The sequence below is a fragment of the Mustela lutreola genome, chromosome 3 (assembly GCF_030435805.1).
Source record: "Mustela lutreola isolate mMusLut2 chromosome 3, mMusLut2.pri, whole genome shotgun sequence".
NCBI lineage: Eukaryota > Metazoa > Chordata > Mammalia > Carnivora > Mustelidae > Mustela > Mustela lutreola.
In genome coordinates this window covers 176,798,795-176,814,528 of record NC_081292.1, presented here as the reverse complement: position 1 = coordinate 176,814,528, position 15,734 = coordinate 176,798,795, and the positions used below count along the sequence as shown (strand labels likewise).

The window sequence follows — 15,734 nt, the reverse complement described above, 5'->3', positions numbered from 1 at the left end:
CTAGACTATATAAATGGTGCTCGCTTGAGCTCTCTTTCTCTCTCTCATCTATCTATATTTATCTATCTGTCTATCTATCTATCATCATCTCTTTATCAATCTCTATCTCCATCTATCTATCTTTCTATCTGGAATCCTTATGGAATGGGATTCTGTTTTTTTTTTCCAGTGGTTCCCAAGAAAGTCTCTGTTATGAAATATTGGCATGGTGGCTTCAAAATCACACACAGAAGCAATGCCTCTGTCACTTTGAGAGTTGACATCTCACCTTGCTAGCTTGCCCTTCTCAGGGGTTGTGTTTTTCATCTCTGGAAGGTGACAGTCCTCAGAAGGAGATACAAAACATTAATGTTGACGGATTTTCAAGAAGACAGTGAGACAAGTAACACTCTTTGTTGAATAACAGTGTCATAGCAGTTTTGAAGTTCTCGTTTTATGCCTTTGTCTGTCCTAAATCAACAGGTGCTTTAAAAAACTGAAGCAAGTATTGAAGGAAGTCAAGAGAGCATGAGGACTGCATTTGTCTAGTTTATCTTGATACCTTGAGTTGAACGCAGGATTTTGTTTTGACTTTGTGGTCAGTTTCTTGAGGTTATATAACTCCTTATACCATCCTTTAAAAACACAGTATTACCAGGTAAATGAAAATCCCGTAAACAAAATTCAGCAATCCCTGAAGCCAGTACTACTATGTAACAGATAGAGAAATGGTCTCAAGGATCAAAAGCTACTGCTGTTTAGTTTCTGAATGACGGAACAGGGGATGGAGTTCATAATTCAATGATTCCAGAGCACAGATGTCGGACCTGCGCCTGAGCCGATAATTTGTTTGGGAGAGAAGTTCACAAACATTTTATCAATTACTTCTGGGAAATAACCTTCTTTGGTTTAAGCAATGCTTTTCGTTGTTTATTTTATATTGGAAAAACTAATCTACACCCAGATCTTGCAACACCGTCTTCATCGTGTGAGGAAAAAGCATACTTGTTTAAATTCAGGATTATGAAACTTATTTTTATTTTTATAACATGAGATGTGTCAGGCTTCATCTATCTTGAGTGTTAGAGTCTTATTGCAAAAAAATTCTGCTTTCTTCAGCCCACGTAACTTTCACTTCCAGCCAAGTATTCCTGCAGTGGAGTTGGTCCTACCTCCCCAACCACCATTTAAATGCTCAGTCTGAAACAAGAGGGTGCCCTATTTTCCCAGGCATTTTTTTAAATTTCTGGGGTCGCACATTTGTTTTTAGGCTTTCTCTTCCCTCTTCTTTGGTTTCTCAGTTTCATTGATTGTGTGATTATTCCCACATGAGTCAGTTCATGCCCTCTAGAAAGCAGACAGCAAGCTGAGTGGGGTTAGAAGTGTGAGAGATTTAGGGGCACCTGGGTGGTTATGGTGGTTAAGTGTCCAACTCTTGATTTTGGCTTGGGTCATGATCTCAGAGTCCTGAGATCCAGCCCCGTGTTGGGCTCCACACTGGGTATGGAGCCTACTTAATATTCTTTCTCTCCCTAACCCTGACACTTCCCCTCCTCGTGTGTGTGCACACATGTTCTCTCTCTCTCCAAAAACACAAACACAAAGAATTAGGATATGTTTATTGAGAAGGATGCCTGGAATTATGGGGAGGGGACAAGAATAGGTAAGACAGGCCTCAGGTCACAATGTGGCATGGCATCTGCTAAAGGAGAAGTAGTGGGATAGGAAGAGCCTCCTATCATGGTGAAGCTGTGGGAAATTCTCTGCTAGCCAAAAGCAGCACTCAGACCCAAGACTGCCCAGAAAGGACTCCCACATTGGGCAGAAATCACCTGGTTCCATTCCACATCATGCTCAGCTATTGGGGAGGAAATTTCTAGGGACAGAGTGACCTTGACTAATATATTGCCACAGATTTGAAGACTTTGTAGTTGGTGGCTATCAGCTACTGTCCTTACAGAAGTTTCTCTTGAAGGGCTTCATGGCTATCACAATTCACCCCTTTTCCTCAGCAGACACTCTTCTCTTACAGGTTTGGGGGACAGCTGTTTCATGCTCCCTCAGGACTCTTCCTAAGTGAACCTTAGGAAAAGTTAGAATAAAGGAAAAGTTAGAATAATAAACTAAAGCCTTCATCACTGTATCATATAGAGACTGTAACTGATACTCATTACCCACCACCCCGCCCCCCCAACCATTTGTTTCAAATTCACCTCACTGTCACCATCAGCTAACACCTCTGTTGGTCTCAGTGGCTTACTTGGTGGTGAGACTAATCTCTCCCATGAAAAGTTGGAACCCCTGGTAACCAAATCCTTTTTGGGCCATGGTTGCTGCATGGGACTGTATTTCAAAATCATAATTGGACAAGGGCGTTTCAAAAAGGGTTCCACACATTTTTCTTTCTACGCCATCATGTGGCAGCAGCCCTGCCTCCTTCAGCTGATTGGATCAAAGAGCTGTCCACAATGGAGACTTGTGTTCTGGCTTGCTGGCCACTACAAAGGGAGTTCAAATTACCCAGGAGACAGATATGGCTTGTTGCTCAATGGAACACTTCCTATGTCTTCTAGAAGGAGTGTGCCCTGCTTTAGAGAATAGGATCTCTAAGTTAGAGCCCAGATTACAGGGACAGAAAATACAAGTTCCCCATAATCACTACTGGATTATTGGTAGTAGGTGAACTTCATTTCTCGTGGCATATTCTTTCTTAATGGGAGATCTCTGTTGCATACATCACAGCTGTTGTACCAGTATTTGTAGAGGATTTGCATCCTCACACACTCTCATGTAACTTGCAATGCTTTCCTGTTGGGAGGAGAATCTATCCCTACCCCAACAAAGTTTGGCCATAAGACTGGTTTTAGCCAATGGAGTGTGAATGATAAATTATCTGTCATGTCTGAACAGAAGCTTTAAGAAACACTCTGTGGTTTTAGTGAGTCCTTCTCCCTCTGCCATAAGGACATATCTCAGGAGAGGCTTGATCCTAGAATGAAGAAGATCTATACATGAGAGTCACAGCTAATACATAGTCAACCGAATTAATGAGTGCAAGAAATAAATCTTTGTTGTTGTAAAGCACTACGGATCAGTGATTGTTTATTACTGCAGGATAACTAACAAGATCTGAATAATAAATTGTATCTTTTTATATCTGTGATGTTTTATTGGTAGCCAGCAAGTCTCCTTTGTCCCACTTTCTAATATTTGTGTTTACTTGGCTGTTTTTTCTTTTTCTTTTTTTTTTTTTTTTCTTGGCTGTTTCTAAATAACAGATGTCTGCTCATTAATGGCTCTAACTATTGTTCTTAATGTTTCTGCGAGGTCTCTGGATTGGCTATGTCAGAAATGTCTGGATATAGTTTTTAAAAACAGGACTTATTGATTACACCTACAGAGGTTCTGACTCAACAGATGTGATTCAGTAGTTGTCTTTAGTGGGGGTCCTGGAATCTGCATATTTTTAAAACTCCACATGTTCCTACAATAAATTCAGAAATTAGTTGTCTGCTATGTTCCACAATCTTTGGTTTGCTTTAGACTAATCATCTTCACTGGTCTTGAATTTAGATGTACCACAAACCTTTTATTGCGTACCCTTAACCTTGCCTTTGTATCTTACTTATTTTAGTCCCATTCCTTTACCCTGCATTTACAATAAGGTCAAATTAAACTGCAACTCAGACCTACTATTGTTTGAAGTATACATTAAATTTCCCTTTGGAAGAAATGTGTGTGTATCTGTGTGTGTGTGTGTGTGTGTGTACACGCATGCATGGACATATATGGACAAAAGCATTCAGAGTTAGAGATGAAATTGTTTAATGCTGAAAAAATGTAATTTTGAAATGAAGCAGCAGAGCTAATTATCTGGCTGAAAAAAGGCACAGGCTCTATTTAGGTCAAAAGTAACAGAAAAATTGCTGATACAATTATTCCTAGTAACTGTCTCATAAATGCCTATGTGCATTAGCACACGCATAAATCCTCTCACGTGGCTATGGTCCTCGGAATGAGATGACTGTCTAAATAAATCCTTAAAGCACTTTTTGTTCAGTGATATGACAACAGAAATAAAGGAAACAATGAGGATGCAAAATGATTGAAGGTAAAGTTAAATGAAATCAAGTATCTATGAGAAAAATGAAGGTTATAATCATCACAAATTAAAGAGAAAACTTTCCATCCCACCACACCCATCCCCGTCCTCCACCACTCCTATTCTGTCTTAAATTCTTAATGGTTTTTCATAAACCATTCCATTTGAGGAAGTTCCATTTGGTTTTTGAGGGATGTTCTTGAAGATAGCACAGAAAATAAAATATGTTCTTGAAGATAGCACAGAAAATAAAATATGTGGAAACACTGTCCAGGCTTAGGATGCTTACTATAATGATGTGAAAAGCTCCACCCAGGCAACCCTTTGATTTCATTCATGCTTCTGGATATCCATTGCTCAGGTTAGTGTGCCCCGCTTCCTGTCATCTTTCTTTCATCTTGCAAAGATGGCATATCCAGTGTCTGAATATCCACTCAAAATATTCATAAAAAAAAAAAAGAAAGAAATATAAACAATGTTTTTGACTGATTGGCAAGTTGTCATCCAAATTTAATGCCAGGATCGGTTTCAGGTTCTTGTTGAATCCTTTCTGGCTCTGTCTACCCTGGTCATATAATTTGCTAAGTCCTCGAGTGAAGAGGGAAATAAAATAAAATTTAAAAAAAGCCACACACACACACACAAACTCATTTTACATTATTGTTCCTGCTGGAATGTAAAATTTGTGACACTCATTATAATGCTATGAACCATACAATACAGAGAATTACAAAACCTTAGCTTGAATTTCATCATGTTACAAGGGCAGAGTCAGCCAAAATTAAGGTTAAAAAAAAAGTTTAAATAACCTTAAGTCTGGAAAAGTAGATTCAACAGCTTTCCAAAATTTATATATTAAGGGCGACGTTTTTTTTTAATGAGAATAGATCTTAAATCATCTCCTCCTCCTCCTCTTCCTTCTTCTTCTTCTTTTTTATCAACATATAATGTATTATTAGCCCCAGGGGTACAGGTCTGTGAATCACCAGGTTTACACACTTCACAGCACTCACCATAGTACATACCCTCCCCAATGTCCATAACCCCACCACCCTCTCCCTGACACCCTTCCCCTGACAACCCTCAGTTTGTTTTGTGAGATTAAGAGTCTTTTATGCTTTGTCTCCCTCCCCATCCCATCTTGTTTCATTTATTCGTTTCCAACCCACTAAACCCCCACATTGCCTCTCAACTTCCTCATATCAGGGAAAGTATATGATAGTTGTCTTTCTCTTTCTCTTATTTCGCTAAGCATAATACCTTCTAGTTCCAATCAGGGTGACTTTTTTATAATTTATTTCTGTATAAGAAAATCAGTGGAATAATTTACAACAATGTTTCTTTTTGTTTACTCTATTGATGGATGAACATAAATGGGGAAATTGGGAAAACTCTAGAAAAAAACCTCTTTTAAAAAAAAAAATTCTCCTTGGGGCGCCTGGGTGGCTCTCTGCCTTCGGCTCAGGTCATGGTCTCAGGGTCCTGGGATCAAGCTCCACATCTGGCTCTCTGCTCAGCAGGGAGCCTGCTTCCTCCTCTCTCCCTGCCTGCCTCTCTGCCTACATGTAATCTCTGTCTATCAAATAAATAAAATCTTAAAAAAAAAAAAAAAATTCTCCTTGACATTCATGTCCTTTTTCTTCCTAAAAAAGTCGCCATTACTTAATAACATAGAGAAAAGCCCAAGAGTTATTTCTTTTATGACTTGCTGAGCTTCAAACTGAGAGAGATTTCTTATATTTCAAAACTTTTGTCCAGACTTTCGCACCTAAAACTTAAGAAACTTGTATTGATAAACTTTGCATATTCTATTTATGAGGTATTTAGATCTATCCCAGGCTCAGTTGATATTTTAACTACACCTCTTTATTTACTAGTATGCTACTTAATTCTGAGATAACTGAAGGTTTACTATTATGCTGCTTAATTCTAGTATAACTGAAGGTTTCTGGAGAACTAACAGAGGTTGGCAATTCCTTCCTTCCTTGCCACATCCTTCCTTCCTGCCCCCTTCCTCCTGTCTCTCTCTCTTCCCTGTCTTTGGTAAAAGTAAGCCTTCTGCTGTTTTTATTGTTGTTGTTGTTGTTTTGGTTTTTGTTTTTTTATTTGTTTTGTTTTGTTTTGTTTTATTTTGTTTTGTCTGCTTTGTTTTCTCGCTGTGTTAACCAGGTGACATTAGGGTTGACTTAATGAGGTGGAGAATCGTGTCAGGTGCTGCCCACTTGACCTCAGTCATGTGTCAAAAGACAGTCTGTGAGTCATTGTCATGGATCTCTTGTTTGCTTTATAAGCACCCCCCAACAAGATTTCCCTTAAAGAAAAGCAACTGAAGATCCAATATGCTACTGCAGTATTTTCTTTTCCTTTAGAACACTATTTTGAGAGTATCTGGATGCCAGGGTACTAGGACATCTGGAAAGGAGTGTGAGGACTTCTCGATATAATCAGGTTTTATCTGCTTTACCGTCATACTTAATGCAAAAGCACAGAACGTTCTTGCGCCAAGGCACATGTTGCTTCACCAGGCTAGAGTTAGCACGTGAGCTCTGCCCTAGGAGAGAGAGGCTCGTGTGCCTCCCTGTGACCTGGCGGGTGCCGGCTGACTTCACCTTCACGGACTTGGCTCTGCTTTGTTTTACAGCATAGGTGGCGAAGTGGGGCGGGGCCACGAAGGAAGTTACGCGGGCAAACATTTCCGCATGGGATTCATGACGATGCCTGCTCCTCAGGACAGACTTCCCCATCCCTGCTCCAGCGGCTTTTCCGTGAGGTCCCAGTCCCTGCACTCGGTCGGGGGCACAGACGAGGACAGCAGCTGTGGCTCCCGCAGGCAGCCGCCGCCCAAGCCCAAGCGGGACCCCAGCACGAAGCTGAGCACGTCGTCGGAGACGGTCAACAGCACGGCGCCCGGCAAGAGCGGGAAGGCCCCCGAGCGCCCCGAAGGTAACACGCGTGTCGCTCCCCGGGAGAGCGGCCTCACACGTGTGGGGTCCGCATGCTCCTGCCCTCCTCCCGAGTCTCCCAATCCTGCCTCTGTCTCCCCGGAGCCCCAGGCAGGGGCGGTGCAGACGAGGAGGCCTTTTATGAAGATGTCAACAAAGGGCACCCAGAAAGATGTATTTATATTATCAGAAAGGGAAGGCAGTGTGTGTGTTTTCTTACCCCCTTAGCGCTGCAGATCATTGGGAAATTGTTTGGCAAAAAAAAAAAAAAAAAAAAAAAAAAAAATCTAAAATTGATATTTTCTTGCTTCGATTAGGATCACTTGGATGCTTCTAGAAGCATGATGTGATTCTTAGGGTAACATGGTCAAGCAGAAGAATATACAGAAGGCAAATTGTAATCATTCTTAGAAATCACGATTTCATACACTGTGGTGGAGTTCCTTCTGGTGAATATGAACACACACACTGTCTATATATTTCAATGCCTACTTCACTCCCGATCTGTAAATTCTACCCATACCTCTGTTTTTCCTCAGCTATGACATGTGCAAAACCCTCTCCTCCTCCTTGCTGGCCTGTGAGTATGAATTAGGTCAGGTTAATCATAGATGTCACTAGCTCTTTAGTCTTCCTGGAATAAGGAAGTTTCAGCTTTCCTGAGTTTGTCTGGAGAGTTCCTTGGAGAGAGGTCAGTCTCAAGTATGCTTGCATACAAGTTCATTCAGATTTTGTGGATTAGTTGTAGAAAGCACTTTGGGGTTCCCTGTGCTGCGGGGGGGTCATCTTGAGAAAATGGCTCCTCCGCCAGGTCCATTAGTTGTTCTCTCACACTGTCTGTCCCTGACATTCTCCACAGCAGGCTTCCCCAAGTCCCCAGCATACCTCGTATCACAGTGGTTTGCAGCTGGGAGTGGAAGCCAAGGTGGTCTTTTCCTCAACTGGGAAAGTATCTTTGCCATGTGGGCTCCTGAGTTCTTCATAAAGGTTTCCTCGTCTTCTGGTCTAATCTTTCAGCAGAAGCTTAAGCCTAGTCCATGAGATGGGGTGCCCATGAGGCATGTCACATCTCTTCCATCAACCTCATTTCTTCTATCCCCTGTATCCATGCCCTGGTGCCTATTGAGCCAAAAACAGAAGCTTCAGTGCACACTGAGGAATACAAACACATGCTCAGAGGTGGCGCTCATCCATGCATTCTACATGGACAGTCTCCACTGAGGCTGTTTTCCTACTATGCATACACGTAAAAACATGACTCTGTGCATATGCATGCAAGTACATGTGCGAATGACGTGTATGTGTGTGCCTATTTCCCAAACTGAAATCATGATGCATACAGTTTTGTGTTTTATTTTTTGTTTACTCTTGTGACTATTTTCCATGGCATTCAATTTAAGAAACACCATTTTTAAGAAGGTAACTATACATCACAGCACTTTATTTAATCATTTTCTCCTTGATGAATACTTACGTTGGTCCAGTTTTGCTATAATGAATGAAACTGACATGAACGTGTGTGTGTGTGCATTTCTGTGTCTTTGCTGGTGCAACTCTTTTTATTGTTCCTCTACTGCCTTAAGAGTAGATTGAAGTCCCCTTTCTCTCCTGATTCAAAGTCACCAGCATGTCCTTCAACTGGTAACACATCGATGCTTGTAGAAATAAGTTAGGTGTTTCCTTTACTTCTTAATACACTAAAGGGCCCTAGAGATCTGCTTTTGTAAATTTGAAATGTTGTTCTTAGGTTTCCCTGATGTTGTTACACGGTGTCTTTCATTTCTCCGTATTTTCTCTGATCTTATTTCCAGAAGTACTCCCTCTCCTACCTTTCTTGCCAAAAACTACACAGCCAGTGATATTAGATTGTTTACAAAAGAAGTTTACTGATTTAGAACACCAGTCTCTAACTTATATGGGCCTCAATGTAATCTAGAAATATTGAAGAATCAAGGGGAAATACAAGGACCTCCCAAAGGGGGAGGGAAAGATGAAACAGAGAAGGAAAGTATCCTCGAAGGAATGTGTTATCAAGCACTGTAGTACAGCTGGAAACTTCTGGAAGCAGGATAACATACCTCCAGAATAGCCTCTCTCGCATGAGGGAGGCCTAGGGTCTTCCAAGTGAATGCATGCAGAATACAGGATGGTTGTTCCACAATAGAAACATTTGAGTGGTGATTTAGTTGTCTTAAAAGCAGAGCTGATTACCATTCATTTGAGATGCCTTAGCTACCTAATTCCTGAGGAAGAGCAGCTCTTAATTCTTTCAGATCCCTTCACCATCTGAAGATCTAGGGTTTCAAATAACTACTTATCAAACAGAAGACAGTAGCTCTATTATCTTTATTTCTTTGAGGACAGGAGAGGAGAGAGTGACTGAATTAGAGCTGCACAAAGACTTAAGTGAGGTGTGGAAAACTACTTGATTGGCATGAGGCTTATTAAACACGAGGTCGAAGCTCAGCATCTCGTCTCAGAAGAAGTTCTAAGTATGGATTGAGATGTCTTCAGCTGTCTACTGAGTCTGGTCTACTGAGAATGGTCAGTAGACCAGATGGGCTACAAGGATCCAGTGCAGAAAAGGTCAATTTCTACAGCGATTCTTGATGTACATTTCAGCTCTTCAGAACACTTAATAAAAAGGCAATAACAGGGGTGCCTAGGTGGCTAAGTCAGTTAAGTGGGTGCCTTTGGCTCAGGTCATGATCCCAGGGTCCTGGGATTAAGCCTCACGACAGGCTCTCTGCTCAGTAGGGAGCCTGCTCCTCTCCCTCTTTCTGCTGCTACCCCTGCTTATGTTCTCTGTCCAAAAAAATAAATAAAATCTTAATTTTAAAAAAGGCAATTGCAAAATTGGATACATTCACATCTCTTCTACCAAGTTATGACTTCAATAACGAGAGAGAATCAGGGCTCAGTTGAGAGATGGGGAAAAAATCTCGAGTCCAAATGCATGTATATGTGTACACTCAAAGCCAAAAGCATATAAATATGTAGATTGTTCTTTTATGAATCCTCAGTTCTTTATAACTGGGAGTTAACTGAAGTTCATTACAGAGCATATGTTTTCTTTACAATTTTCCTAGCTATCAAAATTATAACAAAGATGAAAAGTGACTTCTATGAATCTTAGTCCATCTTGTCTTTTTACATTAAATGTCAGCAAAATCAAAATATTGATTCAGTGGTATTAGAATGATTTCCATGGTAACTGGCTTCTATTTAAGTAGGGGATTATGACTTCCTTGTGGTTAAAAGTAAAAAAGAACCGGACTTGTAGCAAAATAGCTTTTCAGAGTAGGAAAAAAATAGCTCAGCGATGAACACACCAAAAAGTACATACCAAGAATGTACAATTTAGTTTTTAAAAATTGTATTTCTATCACACTAGTGATACATATTTATGACTCTATTTCAGGGTCTTCTACAATAGTAACACCTTTAAAAATTATACAGTAGAGAAGATATACTGGCAACAAGTATGTGATAAGTATTTTAATTGCTTTTTTTTTTTTTTTTTGCCTCAGTGTGGTACCTACTTAGTTTGAGGAAAGAATAAACTAAACAAAGGGAATTAACTAGAAAGGATGAGAAGTCCTACCAGATAATGTCTCATGTATGACCCAGAGGAAGCAGGAGATGTGCAAACCCGTGTTCTTTACCCCTCACAGTTCAGGTAGATAGCTATCCTGTTCGTGACACGGTGTGGTGCCGGCAGTAGAACCTACAGGCACTTGACTTTGGACAAGTGACCCAATGAGGCTGTTTTGTTACGTTTAAATGAGTATGAAAAACTGAAAACTGATGGTGTCCTGCCTTCCTCACAGCCTTATGACAACACAGTGGGACAATGCCCATGGTGATGCATGGTAGAAAGAAATTGCTATGCAATTATAAATTAATACTATTTTAAAGGTGTACTTACTGCCTATTAATAGGCTTGAATACATAAAATTTGAGTTTGGTGCAACACATATGTTAAAAACAAATAGGAGAGGGAAAAAAGCTTCTCTTTGACATACACACACTCTACAAGTCAGGCTTAAAATTTTTTACATAACAGAGTGAATACACAGGGAAGTATTCTCCAGGTGTAATAATCTTTTCATGGTATTATGACATTAGTATAATATTTAGTAAAATGAGGAAAATACAATTCTCTAAACATCAAGAACTTCTATACTTTAGAGTCCTTTAAAAAAACAACAGGAAATATTATTTGTAAATTGAGGTATGACTGACATATAACATAGTAGTTTCACGTGTATGACAAAAGGATTCAATATTTGTATATATTGCAAAATGTCCAGCACAAGTCTAGTTAACATCTGTCACCACATATAGTTAAAATTTTTTTTCTTGTTTTGAGACCCTTTAAGATCTATTCCTTTAACAACTTTCAAGTATACAATACAATATTTTTAACTAAAGTCACAATCATGTACATTGTAACCTAGGACTTGTTTATTTTATAACTGTAAGTTTGTGTCTTTTGTCTCCTTTTACCCATAACCCCTATCCCCCAAAACAACGTGTGCTTACCTTCCATTTCTTATGAATCTTTTTTTTGGGTCATTATATATATAATATATGTAATATATTATATATATATATAATTTTTTAAAAAATTATAAAATTATAAAATTTAAATTTTTTAAAAAAAATTTTATAATTTTATAATTTTTTTAAAAATTATATATATAATATATTACATATATTATATATATAATAACCCCCACAAAAGATTTTTTTAAAAAATTGTATATATATAATATATGTAATTTTTTTTTTTTAATTTGAGAGAGAGTGCATGATGGTGAGGGAGGGGGAGGCACAGAGGGAAAGGGAGAAAGCAGACCCCTCCCTGAGCAGGGAACGTGACACAGGGCTCTATCCCAGGACTCTGAGAACAGGACCTGAACCAAAGGCAGACGCTTAACCAACTGAACCCCCAGACATGCCTTTTGGGATCATTTTTAGTGCTTCATTTATGACATTATTTCATGATTATCTCTTTATAAGACAACGAGAAAATATTTTTGAATTGAGATAGTTTTCCTGCTTTCTGATTTTCCTTTCTAGAGATGTGTAGTGGAGTCCTATTTGTGAATCAGAAATTGGGGCACCTGAAAAAGTATTTGGAATCATGACTGTCCTTAAAAACTTGAAATGCACAGTTAAGCTAGAACCAAAGGCGAAATTCATCATAAGGTCACTATCTTAAAAACAAAACCAACAAAAACCAAATTCCCTTTCTAGGTTACCACAAGAAGAAAGTATCACCCTCTAACAATGTTGTTTTCCATGCCTTCATTTATTCAGCCAATACTATGAGCACTACATTTTACATTGGGATCCAGTGGCGAATAGAACATGGAGGCCTTTCCTTCATGTCGCTTACAGCCAGTTTGTTTCCAACTTGGCAACTCAGCCTTCCTCTATCCCATCACAGAGAAAGCACTGACTAAAAGAAATCCTTTCTAGACACCAGAAAATCTGGCATAACAGCCATGGGGAATTCTTCCATGTAATTAGTTGTTTATCTCTCGAAGTAGCAGTTTAACACATTTTAATAAAGTGTTTGTTCTTACAAAGAATATTTGCTGTTATTTCATTGTTCAGTGCTGACAACTGAAAGGGTGCCCAAATCTGATTTCCTACTGATAAACCTTCAAAAGTAACCTGAGGGCATTTGAGGAGAAGGTTGAGTGTGCTTATTATGTTGGGGGAACTTTCAGGTTTCAGAATTCTGGTTTAGGAACCTAAATCAGCATCAGTCAGCCAGCCATACACCCTTTTTGCATTCTCAGTTACTAGCCCAGATCTCAGATGTTCAAAATTTAAGACTATTCCTTTTACAACTCAGCCATATTAGAGAAATGTGAGTGTGAGAAGCAAACATACATGGGTTTTGTATCAGTGCTTACAGCATTTAGCACCGTTTCAGCCTCCCTCTCCTCACGTATAAAATGGGAATAACAATCCTGATTGCATGTGGTGGGTAGAATGCCATCCAAGAGGTATCTGAGAGTCCCTCCTTCCTGGTATACTTAGCCCTCATATACCATTGTTGGCTTGAAGATGGAGGCAGCCATGTGGCAAGGAATACAGGTGGCCTCCAAGAACTGAAAGTAGTCTCCAGCTAAAAGCCAGCAAGTAAACAGGGACCTTGGTTCAATAACTGCAATGAACTGAATTCTGTCAGTGACAAAAATGATCTTAGAGGTTGATTTTTCCCCCAGAATCTCCAGACAAGGACACTATCTGGCTACCATGGTCATTTCAGCCTGTGGGACCCTGAGACATGGAACACTGGACCCTGGCTGTGCCCAGACTTCTGATCTGTGGAACTATGAGCTAAGACAAGGGTATTGATCCTTAAGCTGCTGTGGTTGTGATAACTTGTTATGTGGCAAAGGAACGGTAATCCATCTTACCGAGTTGCTAGGCAGAAAATGTGAGGTGGGGTAAACTGCAGAGAGCTGCCCTTTCTCTCTCAGCACTGGGCTGTTTTCTCTGAAGAGAGTGACCAGACTATACCTCGAAAATAAATGAGATGAAAAAAGCTTGGAAAACACTGACATCTTAGGGTGCTAGAGTATCTTAGATTTTTGTGGATTTGTTTAAATCTTTTCCTGAGAGGGTCCTTTCTTCTCACCAACTGCTTTTGTTCTTTCAAAGTGCTCAGCAGTGGCTTTTCAGATGGCATTTTGAATGACTCATTTCGATGGCTGCAGCTTTTCTGCTTAAGACCTTTCCCACATAACAAGGGGCACTTGTACCTCACAGACCGTGCCCACCATGTGCTCCAAGCCCCATGTAGCACCACACTAATAAAACACAAAGAAAGGCAGAGAATGAGCTCTGGAAATCTTCATAGTTTCCACACTGGATAGCGTCCTGGTGTGTATTCTCCTTTGCTTTCTGGGATGCAATGTGGGAGATGATCATCAGAGTCCCACATTCCTGGATTCCTCTTTCCGGGTTGAGAGAATCAGATGCTGCTAGGCTTCCTAGTGGAAAAGCCATCTGTCAAACCAGGCACTGCTCAAATGGAGACAGGGTTGTACATCCACAGCGTGTGTGATCTTTCTCCAAATGTGCCCTGAGGCCCGTGAATGAAACAGTTTGCAAATCAATCATCACACAACACATCTCTCTCTCAGTCCTTGCCCTACTTGTTGATTTGGTCCAACGAACTACCTTGCCTCTAATGGTCTCACCCAGCATCCTTCTATGAAGAGTCTGGATTTGGCCCCAATTGTCCCACTGTCTTAGATTTGTAAGAGGATTTTTGTCCACGTTGTTAGCACAGACTGTGTTTTACCAATAGCCCAAAGTTCCTGAGTGTGGTGATAGGGTATTCATTTGGAGGGTGTTTGCTTCCTGGGCAACAAATTGACATAAACTTCATGGCTGAAAATAATATATCTTTATTATCTTACAGTTTCTGTGAGTCTAGAGTCTTCTCAGGGTCTTCCAAGGCTGCAATACAGGGCCAGCTGTGGTTGGGGTCTCATCTGAGCCTCAGGGTCCTTTCCATGGTCATGTGGCTGTTGACAGAATGGATTTTCCTGGGGTTGTGGAATACATGAATACCATGTTTGTTCAAGGACAGTAAGAGAGAGACTCTCTCACTTTTATTCTTTTTCCCTTCAAGAGAGGCCTGGATCTTCTTTATAATAGCTCATCCAGGGGCACCTGCACCTTTGGCTCAGGTCATGATCCTTCCATTTTGGGATTGAGCCCCTCATTGGGCTTCCTGATCAGCGGGGAGTCTACTTGCTTCTCCCTTCTGCTCCTGCTCTCTCCCTCTTTCTCTCTCTGTCATATAAATAACTAACATTCTTTTAAAAATAAGTAAATAATCTTCCTTTTGATGAAATAATGAGTCCATTGATAAGAAAACTTAATTACAATTGAAAATATCTTTGCCTTTTCCACATACTACAACTTAATCACAAGAGTGAAAAACCATCATATTCACAATCCTGAATGCACTTGAGGAGAGAGAATTGTACAGGACATAAGTCAATGAGTGCAGAGCTCTTGGGACCTAGAATTCTCCTTCCCAGAATGATACAAAGGAGAATATGTAGCTTTTTTAGAAGCCATCCAACTATCTGGTTGAATACTTCAAAAGTCAATTTGTAGAAAGTTAATTAGAAATATTAGAAGCAAACTATAGTTCACTAGAATAATATAAATACCATTAAATGATCTAAATAATTGGTAAATAAATAGAGCATGATATAACTCTCCTCTTCATTTCTTTCTCTCTTTTCCCATATAATGGAAGCTACCCCAATCCAAAATGTCTGGATTGTTTTACTGAGTTGAAGGTAGAAAAATTTCACTTGTTTTGAGTTTAGCCTTACCATGTAAGACATGAAAAATGTCCCATAACCCCCATGCTAAAGGACTTCAAGCACATAAAGATCTAAGACACCAAAATAGTGCAAACATTAAAAATTGTGGTGTATATAAATGTCAGTCTATTTGATCTTTGCTGTTGATTTTCCTGGTTGGTGAATTGTCTTGTTGACTCCCTGAGATAGCTTGACCCATCACAATCTCTGTCCCCTACCACACCATATGGATGTGGAGTAGACAGTACACAGTATCCTTGATATGGCTCTGGTGCTCCCCATAATTTTCACCTGTGGATTTCTCCAGAACCCCAGGACTGTAGGGATTAGTGGGGGTAA

General features: G+C 39.9%; 1 protein-coding gene across 3 annotated transcripts in view; it reads left to right on the top strand.

Annotated features, from left to right (window-relative positions):
* Positions 1-15,734, top strand: part of NYAP2 (neuronal tyrosine-phosphorylated phosphoinositide-3-kinase adaptor 2) — a 255,425-nt gene that overhangs the window by 101,955 nt on the left and 137,736 nt on the right. For all 3 annotated transcript variants that reach the window (XM_059167879.1, XM_059167880.1, XM_059167881.1), the window contains one exon: positions 6,723-7,024. In XM_059167879.1, coding sequence (XP_059023862.1) covers positions 6,723-7,024 — 302 coding nt within the window. The remainder of the gene's footprint in view (positions 1-6,722; positions 7,025-15,734) is intronic.